The sequence below is a fragment of the Chenopodium album genome, chromosome 4, assembly GCF_948465745.1.
Source record: "Chenopodium album chromosome 4, dcCheAlbu1.1, whole genome shotgun sequence".
NCBI classification, from domain to species: Eukaryota; Viridiplantae; Streptophyta; class Magnoliopsida; order Caryophyllales; family Amaranthaceae; genus Chenopodium; species Chenopodium album.
The window spans coordinates 15891673-15902927 of NC_137837.1; the positions used below are offsets into that span (position 1 = coordinate 15891673).

Sequence of the window (11255 nt, forward strand, 5' to 3'; positions counted from 1 at the left end):
CAATTACAGCAACCCACTTCAACTACATCAAATCAACAATCTCTAGAACCTCCCACTTCATCTTTATTTTCACCATATTCATATATGATCTATTAGAGGAAGAATATGTTGAAAAAACAATAATTAGAGTAATCTATCAATAACTATCTAGTAATAGGTAGTTAGAGGGGAAATAGAGGAAGTCATACCCCCGATTAAATTAGGTCATGTTCACTTCACCTTATTTTTGCTGAATTGGAATTATTTTTAGTGATTTTCTATTATATTTCTTATTTAAAGTAATTGATTTCTAAGAATCATGAAGGAAGCTCTAACCATTTAAGCTATCCTTCCCTCTCTTTTGTTAGTTTTTGTGATTGTACTATCTCCAAGAATCAAGAGGGAAGCTCTAACCCTAAAACTGTACACATTATTTTTGCATGTTTTACTCCATTTTTAAGATGTAATGAATTATTGCCTTCCATACACACACACACACACACACACATATATATATATATATATATATATATATATATATATATATATATATATATATATATATATATATATATATATATATATATATGTAATGTAATGTAAAAGCAAATTGAACCTTAATAATAATCAAAACTTATCTCATCTCCATTAGTTATTGATACAATGGATCCTTATTCATCTTGATCGAATTTAGTGTCACGATTGAGGGTGCAAATTTATCAGAAAGGAAACAAGTTAGAGAACTTGGAACCGAAGAGCACCTTTCAGGAAGATCTCAACTGATTTATCATTTCTAATGTAATGTAAGATATGCAACTTTACATCTGATAGCAAAGAAAATGAATACCATCTTTGTGCTCTATATAAGACCATAAATACTACCACTAGCTTCATCTTCTCAAAAACACAGTATACAACATTATAACTATACTAGCTCCTCAACCACGCGTGAACTCTATAAGGAATTTTGTCATCAGTTACAGAACCAAATTGCATTATGTAAAATCGGCTAACCAGATCAAAACGACGCGTATTAATTTAATTAACCTTTGACACTCACTTGGTTGATTATATCCACCTGTCCTATAACAGCATCAGGATCCAGACTCTTGCTGAATTCGGGTGTTTGATTCTCTACATCATTGACGTTCAATATTTGATGCTCTTCTGCAGTCGGTACATTAGATAGTTCATTGCAAGTTGCCACTTCAGAGGCCTGCTGCTTTCTTCGTGGGGGTAAAGGAACAGGGGGTTTTGAAACTGACTTGATACTGAAATTTATGCTCGATATTCTTGATTGGGAAACCAAATGATGAAGCCAAACCAATTGATCAGTAATGTAAGCTTCCGTCTTCGCTTTATCAGCATGATACAGTGTCTCAATGCGGATCACATCAGCTTTTTCAGCAGATGTATCACTTGCCTCAAACCTGCAAATGTATATTTCTAGTATCTATCAAACAATTGTAACAACTTTAAGAAGTGAATAGAAATTTCCTAATAAGATAGGAGTGGAGCAGTGGACTATACTATTAGAAGCTATCAAAATAAAGAAAATAAGCAATCAAATTACCCAGAATTTGCCCATTCACCAACCCAACCAAAACCATGATGGGACCTGATTGCAATCAAGTCAAAAAAAAAAAAAAATTGAAAAAGGAGTTAGAAGGATAAAGCCAAATAATAACACAATTAAGACTTAAGAGTCATCAAAAGAAAGGTAAACTACTGGAAAAAAGGTCATCTCACTTGACAGTGCTGGAAGCAATTGGAACAAGCCACTCTAACGTTTTCTCCATTTCAGCTTTAATATCTGGCAAACTGAGCTGCACATTAGAAAAATGGAGTCATACAATCAATGACAAAAAAAGAAAAAAGAAAAAAAAAATACTGCGAAAGAAAATGCATCATTTATCTTCAAGGATTAGATATAAAACATTTATATATCTGCCATTCAAATTGTAGAGGCCAGGTAAATTATGAAACAAAATTTTAGCAATATCCACATCGTATGCAAATGTTACAAGTTTGCCTTGTCATGTAGGGTCATCTTTTTGGCTATTTTTCAATAATCTTAGGGTTGGCTTGTCAAGTCAGGTCACCTTTTACTAGCTGCAGCGGAAAGGGTTATAAGTTTATGTTATGAACTTGCAAAGTGCATACCATAGAAAGAATAATTCTACCCTGTGTAATAAGTTATTCCTACATGAAGATAGCTCATAGTCAAAGAGAAGCTAAGCATTGTAAAATCAAACTTAATTAACAGTTGATGATTCATTCCATGAAATTTAAAATTAAATAAAATAAAAATAAACCTCTTCTTTGACATGAAATGATTGCAGCTTGGAGCGCAAAGATGATTTTATACTTGGTGGGAGGCTTTGGTACAATGATTCCCGAGCATTAGCAGGCATGGAACTTGATCTACCCACCTGAGAACATAATACGAAACTCAAATTTCTCAGAGAACACAGAATGATTTTGGAGGAACTGAACATGTTATAAGGTATCTGTCCTTAAGAGCCTGAGGTCAGTACTCACTGGTGCTCATGAGCACGTAGAGCCCTTTTAGTGGATTATAATGGATTATCCTCAAAAATTAGAAGATGGCACTACTATTCGATAAGGTTTAGATAACAAATATCCTGCTTCCATTAGTTGCCAATAACTATAGAATCGATTGAGAAGCTTATTAGGAACCAATTATAAATATTAATTATTCATAGGGAGCTTTCTTGCACCAATTTGTTCATTATATTTGAAACCTTTCTTTCTCTTATTACAGCAGCATTTCTAGACTCCTAGTCCTTTAGGAAAAAGATTCTTTCTTTCTTCTTAATGAACAATTATTCTAAGGGGGGAATATACCCATATATATATAGATGCATTCTTTACCCATCCAAAGAGTCAAATATCATTTTAGGTAAATTCAAACAAAGATATATGAAGCACTTTATTAATAAAAGAGTACTTGTTTAGCACTTTATATATATGTAGTCTGTAAATGAATACTAGAGATAAATTTAAGACTCACAATTCCATCAATTTGCAATATAATGTTTGCATAATGCAGAGCAAGACCAGCTGGTCCGAGCCGTTGGGATTTGCCTACAGGATCTTCAACTTTTTCTACAGCATCTTCAGGTTGCCCTTGGAATGCATAATTACATGGGAAATTTTAGTTAAGTCATAAAAAAAAAATGAAAATAAAGAATCCTTACAAGCTTAAGTAATTTAAAATCTGTAGGTGCTTTCCAGCAGTACACGGTCAAAACAGTGCCAGCTTCTACCCACTTCTATGTTATTGCACTTTTACAAACACCTATCACCATCTTACCCCTTTTATTGTCTTACATGTTACATCTTTTTTTTTTTTCTGTGAGAGGTTTTTTTTTTTTTTTGAAAGAAGTGAGAGGTATTTATACATTAAAGCATTAGGTCAATATTATATGTAACATACCATCATTATCAAAGTTATTACGAATTTCCGTATGCAGAAAAAGGACAACGTCAACGAGCTTCTCCATTATCTGCAATAACACAAGTATATCTTAGAAATCAATACTAACTATCCACTGATTGCAGAAACAACAGAGCAATATTTTCACGTGTCTAAATTTATAGCAGATATGATACCTCTTCCAAACTTCTGCTCCAAAGTGATCTTTTCTTTAATTTCTTGACCAATTTCTTCTGCTTTTTAAGTTCTTCATGCAAAAATTGCAAAGCTTGTCAGCTATGCAAGAAGAGTGCAGTTTCATAAATTGTAAAGGCAATGTTGACAGCCATCAGATTTTTAATTTTTTTTTTTTTTGTTGTTGTTGTTGTTGTTGAAATACAGGCAAACTTCAATGCTATAAAAGTAAAGAATCAGAGCTAAAATAAAGAGACTGTTACAACAAATATTATATGATGGACTTGAGACCATGATCACATCCTAGTCTCCAGATGAAAATATAGTTCAAAAGTTGTAAATATATTTTATGTTCATGAATCTTGAACTATACGTTCAATTGAGGGAGCAATAGAAATGATGAATCACGAAAGAAAGGATAAGAGAGTTTCTCCTATACACACATGCCAAAGGTGTTGAAATCATATGCTAATCAACTTCAGACATTCTTTTTGGAAAAAAAAATTCCAAATTCTATTTCAAATTCAAAGAAATCCTCACCAGTTCACTAATATCAACCTAGTTTTAATTTTATTCAAGAAAATTTTCAGGGGTAACTACAATCAATTACCCAAAGAACTGGCCAATTGAGGGACAGATTCTTACAGCACTGTGAAACAGTATCATAGTTAGTAATTATCCTATGGCAAAGCATAAGAATTCCATAATTTTTATCCCACACTTGAGAAGCATGCTAATATTAGTGGCCTAGAATAAGCTAGGTCGACTAGATGAGCTAAATCTAAGGGCTTTACATTTTCATTGACGTTTTTACATTCACAGCATCAACAAGATCAAAGAATTCTCAAAAAAAAAACATTAGTCAAATTTAAAATAAAGTCATCATGTGTTTGGATTTTTGGCTAAATGATTATAACATGGGAAACAGAAGCTTAAATAATAAAGATATGTTAGCTTAATGAAAAAGATGGTCATACTTACCCTCTACCCTGCATTTCCCTTGGAAGTCTTGCTCAAATCTATGCAAAGCATGCAACTCATGGTATAGCTCCTGTAATCCAGAAATTAAAAGGTTTGCATAAGAAAAAAGAACATATATAACCTTTTTTTGAGAAATTAAGTTCGGAAAATGAAATTTTTTCACAAAGATTCTACGATCCACTCTCGGAACCAATGCCCTAAACCCAAGGGACAAGACTTTGTTATACTAGATGATTTCACTTAAACATTAAAATTGACTCCCTCCGCGGCTCCGCCCAAACTTGATTTTGTGTACACCACCTTAAACTTTCCTTTTGACTCCCTCTATTCCAACTTGATCAGGTACTCTCACCATCCCTAATAAAAGTCTCATTTCACCCAAATATATAGTCTCTATAAAGTCCCATTTCAATCAAATATTGTTTTGGTTTCATTTTTTGATTCTTCATTTATCTCTCCCAGGTAAATGGTTCCCCACTTTATCTCACCCCTATCGAAAAAATTTAAAGTGTACTTCCTCCATCCTTTATTAATTCCAACATTGGGAATTTCACACTTGTCAAAGCACATTATATTTCATTAATATCTTTAATTTTATTTTAGTAGAAATTATAAAAAGTTGATATTTTAGAAATATATATCCAGACGAATCAAACAAGATCCAACATGCCCATATTTTCCAAGCATAAAAATGGATAAGTCGGTCAAAGGAGTGTGTGAATAGTGTAAAATTCCAAACGTTGTGATTAAAAAGCAATGGAGGAAATATCTACTACTTTTCATTAACTCTTAATCAACCAAATACCACAATTTTAGCTCTCCTAAAAACGTGCAAATGGGATATAAGACTTTTATATGGGGAAATAGGAGTATTGTTTTTCATGTTGTTAATAATCATTATTTCTAAACAAATAAATGGTCAAGGTTACACATCTAGCTGTTTTCTATGAAGTATGACATATTGCAAATATAATATCTTTACAAGAATTAACAGTCTAAGTAAGCAATCTTTGGATGCTAGAACCAATATGTGGCAGTTCTTTAGTAATACCTAGCATAATATCAATTATAAAAGAAAAAAAAAAAAATTTGAAAAGAAATTTGGTAAACATAACAACATGTAGTTGTGCTGCATTTAAGTACATCCTTCAGCAATTTAAGAATAATTGCATGGTTTTGTAAGATTTCTATTCATCTCGAGATATAGGTAGAATTAGATAGACAGGAGTATAGACAGGAGTCAGACCTATATGAAGCATTGGGTATGCACAAGCCAGGAACAACTCAAAAAAAGACATGAAGATGTGGCCCGTGCCTGAGCCGAGGTTTTCAGAAAATGGCACAAATGGGAGGCTGGGAGCACAAAAATTGCCCATAGGCATTCATTGAAATTACATTTTCAATTACATTAACATTTTATTATTTACTTAAATTCTATTATTTCAATCATATTATAATTTTATTACAAATACTTACTACTTTTTCAATGACAGAGTACTATCACATTAAGTCACTATAACAAAAGTTTAGAAAATCAAATAACTAGTTATTTGTAATTCGAAAGATATTTTAATCAATAAATAAGTCAAATCTACTAAGTTAAATTAGTTAAAATGAAACATACAAGGTTTTCTTTTTTGGCAAATACTTCAAAACAATTACTTAGCACATGGGCTGGAGCAAACTTAGCCTGCTAGGCACATGGGCCTGATATGACTCACAACTACCCACTGCCATCTCTAGGTAAAATGTTCACTAATTTAAGTCTGATATATAGGGGAAACAGACGAGCCTCTACTATTTAAAGAGCGGAGTTCTTAATATTCTGCAGGTCAAGGAGCTGATATGAAGCATTAGATTCCATTCCAGTTTCTTCTCACATAAAGCATTTTAGCATGTTCAGCATCTTTAACCAAAAATATGTTTTATGCCAACTTGGATCTTTATAAGCTCCCAAACAACAATAAATCCCCAGATTAAATACCGAAAGCATGCTGTACTTACAGCGGTATACTGAACCAAAATTAACAATTGCTGCGTCACTGACTCTGCATCCTCCTTCAGTTGCTTACGAGGGCCAACTTCTCGGCTTTGTCTGGGATCAAAAATGAGCATAAAGCAACAAACATGAGAAACATATTGTAACAAATTTATTAACAGAAAATACTAACGTTCATGCTATTGCTATTACTTCAAAAAGTAACGATCCAAGTTATGCCATTGAGGGTCTTTACAGCGATTCCCAAAGCGGATGACTTCTCCTGAAAATATAGCTAGTTCTTCCCTATCAGAAATTAAACAACATATGTTCAAAAGAGTGAATATAGAATGAAAGGCGGAAATATGAATCAATTGCAAAGGCATCATTTAAGATTATAACTACTACCTCTTGTCACTAGCAACAATACTCAGGAGTTCATCCATATCTTTGGACACTAATTTTTGTACAGCTTCTGAAGGAAGAACCTCTTCTTTTAATTGGCAAATACGCGACTCTGACAGGGAATGCATAAGACAAGCACCCTTCATGATGGTATTCGCAACTTCAAAAGCTAAAATAGAGATTTTAGTTCCTCTTGATATAACTCCTGAAGCAAATCCACTTCTTGAGTTCAAGTCAGTGACACTACTACCAAGCACATCTAAGACCTCAACAGCCTTCTCAAGCCCCATGGTGCCAGCCCTGCCTAAACGTACGCTCACTTCAGACACCTGAAATGTACAAGATTATAAAGTATGTTTAAGGTAAGGAAACAAGTTGTAGATTACACTGACAACTATTAATAAAAGACAACTCTAGCAATCAATAAGTGCTAATAACCAAAAGATTTAAAACAGCCCCAAGCAGAGATGTCAAATCATACGCAGATCAGGATTATAACCTTTCCAACCCAGATAAGAATTAAACAAGCAGAAATAAGAGTCAACCTACAAAAGACTAAATCTATTGGAAAAGATATTGTAGTAAAAGAGAAGGGTATTGCAGAAGGCTTTTATAAATTAACATAGTATAAGTAGCAAAATCATATTGCTAAAATATAACCCACATGTGAGTCAGGACTCTTGTTCCATGTCATAGAATAATAGGGAGAAAGACAAATTTATAAGTCTAGTGGCTACTCCAAATATTACCAATTGATTTTAGTATGGAACCTTGTTGGCTTATTGCTTGTATGTGGTCAAACTCTCTTTTCACATGAGCTTGATTTATCCCAATGAAGATTTAAGTGCGGATTATAGTCCAAATGACAAAATACAATGTAGGAAACAGTGCACATTACAATATCACAATAAAAAATAAAGGCATCTAAATCCATTGTGTATCTCAATTCACTTGTTTCAACTCATAGGTATATACTATTTATAAGGATCTGGCTTCTCGTTTAAATTTTATTTTATTTTTTATTTTTTATCTATTTATATACGTTCCATGGACTGTCATATTTCAGTTGCAGTTAATTAAGTCAGAAATTTCAAGTTTGCAATTTTTTTCAAGATATTTTGTGGATAATTAGCATGCACTTCCTCTACTTTTAAATGAAAAGGATATACGAAGTATGCTTTATTTTATCAATAAAGTAAGTTAATTTGCAAAGCCAAAAGCCAATTATCAATTACTGAAATATTTTCAAGGTTGCCATTTTTTTCCCTTATTATGACCAATTAATTCAATATTTGATGCAAGGCCGCAAGGGTAGAAGTCAATGGACCTTTTTCTTTTCTACATAAAGCTCCATAGTTCATATGTTACAGTGTAAAATTCCCAAATTTTGAAACAGTGCAAGTACTAGTTGTATATAATTTGATTCCTCCACATACACATACTGCAAAAACTTGTGATGGAGAAGATGATTCTATTTGCCAATAAATTCACACTGACAAAATACATCAGTAACACCCCCAAATAAATTCATATCAGAATATAGCAAGCATCTTCTTGCTCTTTTGCCTCAAGTAATTCATAGATCAGTTTTGAAATAAAAATCCTCCGTTAAAGGTCCAATCGCCAAAAAGTAAAATAAAAATAAAATAAAAAAGAGGCCAAAGAAATTAGCATTAAGTAAAAGCACATCAAACAAAGTGCAATGATTATAAAAACTAAATAAATAAATAATCACAATATACTTCAAATACAAAGTATATTTAAAGAGATGATACTCTCTCTGCCTAAAATTCATTTTTCAGATGGAAATTCTCAAGTCAAAGCTCATAAAACATCTATTAGGCTATGTTATTTTAAAATGGAACTCCTAAATTTGATTTATCTGAGCCTACTGGCTACTATCTTCACCTTTTTTTTTTTAGATGGAATGAACTTATAAGACCTGTCATAAACTAACTAAAGCTTATGAGAGTGAGGGATAGCTCAAGTGGTTAGAGCTTCCTTCCCGATTCTAGCCTCTAGGAGGTTCTGGGATCGATTCTCAACTCCGCCCTTGTGGCTCTCTAAACACCAAAAACCAAAAAAAAAAAAAAAAAAAAAAAAAGAAAAAAAAAAGCCTAACTAAAGCTTATCGAAATTTATAACCTTTATACTTAATTTATTTAGAAGAAAGGAGCAGGGTCTTGATAACTTATAACATACTCCAAGAGTCATGAATGGAATGTCTCAAATGAAAAGTCAAAAGTCAAGAGTTAGTAAACTTTAAGCAATTTAAAAAATTTAATAATCTAAGATGTGCATTATTCTTATTGTGGTCATAGTTTACATTTAGAATATATGAAGAATACTTATTTTAGTTTCGACTATAAAATTGTTTAATTTACAAACAGGTAAAAAAAAAAAAAAAAAAAAAAAAAAAATACACCTCAAAGACCACAAAAGGTAAATTTGAGACAATTAGTTCAAGATAAAGGAAAAATGTAGGCAAATTATCAAGATATACTTTAAGACTCCTCTTCAAAGACTGGTTCAAGAAATGTGATATCATCCATTATCTTAGCTATTACTTTGACCAAATTACTCTGTCGTATATCCATACCAATAAAAAAGACCTATAATCCTAAGTAACAGGTTATTTGCCATGTTCAAGTGAAAATGGATAAAACAACAAACCTTTGCAACAGCAGCTTGAGTAGACCTCATTGATCTTGACTTATGTGATAACGCTGTCGGAACACGAGGAATTCCATCGTAATAATCATCAAGGTCACTCTCCCTTATATTATTGCAGCGAACATGATTTGAGTAAAGCTCCTCAGGTTGCTGATCATCTTGATCACGAAACTGCTTTTCCAAGCTTCCACGCTTTGATTCTACACCCAAATCAGCTTGTCTAGAAGTCCACAAATTACTGGACTGAACACCCCCACCCACTGCATATGGATCAGCATCTACATTCACTTTCTCACTTCTCAAACTCTTTGAACACAGTTGTCCCATAATATCCGAGCACAAAACGCCCGGCACTCCAACCCGAAAATTCCAACCCTAACCTTGTAGCATACTCCTTAAACCAGATAAACAGACTGCTGTACAAAGCAATTAAAGCGTATAAACTCATAAGAATCACTGTGCCAACATAATTACTGAAACCCATATCACCTAATCCCAATCAACATAATTACAGCTTTACATAAACACAAAAAAAGATACTTAATCATGTTAACATCATACTACAAACCCACATCAGTTCAAACACAGGGAAAAAAATTTTAAAAAAAATCCAACTACAGATCAACTATCAAATAAAAGGTAAATTAGGGATTCAGATAAAAATTAAGCTTCAAAATTTGCAAAATCTGATCAAATTAATCAATACCCAGATAAAATTACAAGCACCCACATAAATTCAAGAACACAAATCAACATTAATTCATAAAATAAGCAAAACCCATATGATTAAATTATCACTAGATACAAAAAAGAGCAAAAATTACCTCAAATTACAGAGAAATCACTGTACCCAGATGAGAAAAAAGGGAGAATAAAGTGCTTGAATAAGGGGGTATTTGGTTGATTTTCTTAATGGAAAGAACCCAAACAAAAGGGAAATTGGAGTGTAAAAAAAGGGTTATTCGTAGACCCAAAAGATCCCACCTTGAAAGAGCTAGTAGTAGGCGCCAAAACAACAGTGTCAAAGTTTTTAACTAAGTCAGAGGTTTCAACAACCATGCATAATTTTTTATCAAACAAAAAACGCATTGTCAAAGTTTGTCTGCTGAAGGTAACAGCAGCTTTGACTGGGAATCATTCTCATTTTCAAACAAGGGTACTAAACTACAAGTTCTTAACTTTTTCATTTCTTGTTTTCAAATTGCACAAATGAGAATGGGAGATTGAGATGGTGTATAGAGGAATTAATGCTTTTCCTTGATTTGTTAAATAAGGTTACTGTTTATGGGAGAAACTTCTAACTTGATATTGAAAACTAAGAAAAACAGTTTAATCTAATGAGATATTATTAATGTACTTTAGTTGTGTCAAAAAAAAAAATTAATTTAGTAAAATCAGTCAAATTTTGTACTAGTAGATTTTTATCAAATACTTTTAGTAATTTAACGATAATAATGATACTTTAGAGACTTGTGATGGTTCATAATAGAGATTTTTTTTTTTTCCTAATTACAGGAATTTTATGTTAATCATTGACCAATTATTTACAAAATTGATTACTCCCTCCGTTCCTAAATTACATTCCTCCTTTCTATTTTGGGTATT

At 32.4% G+C, this 11255-nt stretch overlaps 1 protein-coding gene across 2 annotated transcripts; it reads right to left on the bottom strand.

Moving 5' to 3' along the window:
• Positions 1 to 811: 811 nt before the first annotated feature.
• Positions 812 to 10780, bottom strand: LOC145628969 (protein PSK SIMULATOR 1-like). Of its 2 annotated transcripts, none has more exons than XM_081681418.1 (13): positions 10475 to 10780; positions 9651 to 10063; positions 6981 to 7306; positions 6786 to 6878; positions 6599 to 6689; positions 4595 to 4664; positions 3616 to 3686; positions 3440 to 3509; positions 3014 to 3129; positions 2295 to 2411; positions 1729 to 1805; positions 1553 to 1597; positions 812 to 1409 (listed from the first exon to the last, which is right to left on the bottom strand). In XM_081681418.1, the coding sequence occupies exons 2-13, from the start codon at positions 9975 to 9977 to the stop codon at positions 1022 to 1024; spliced, it is 1791 nt and encodes a 596-aa protein (XP_081537544.1). In that variant the 5' UTR covers positions 9978 to 10063; positions 10475 to 10780; the 3' UTR covers positions 812 to 1021. The 2 variants fall into 2 exon arrangements, with proteins under 2 accessions (XP_081537544.1, XP_081537545.1); XM_081681419.1 differs by having other exon boundaries at positions 9651 to 10066.
• Positions 10781 to 11255: the final 475 nt, after the last annotated feature.

Coding starts and splice junctions, on each gene's coding strand:
- LOC145628969 (XM_081681418.1), bottom strand. CDS start 9,977: ATGGGACAACTGTGTTCAAAGAGTTTGAGAAGTGAGAAAGTGAATGTA. Junction 6,879..6,980: donor ATTGTTGCTAGTGACAAGAG/GTAGTAGTTATA, acceptor AATTTCTGATAG/GGAAGAACTAGCTATATTTT. Junction 2,412..3,013: donor TATTGCAAATTGATGGAATT/GTGAGTCTTAAA, acceptor TTATGTTCTCAG/GTGGGTAGATCAAGTTCCAT.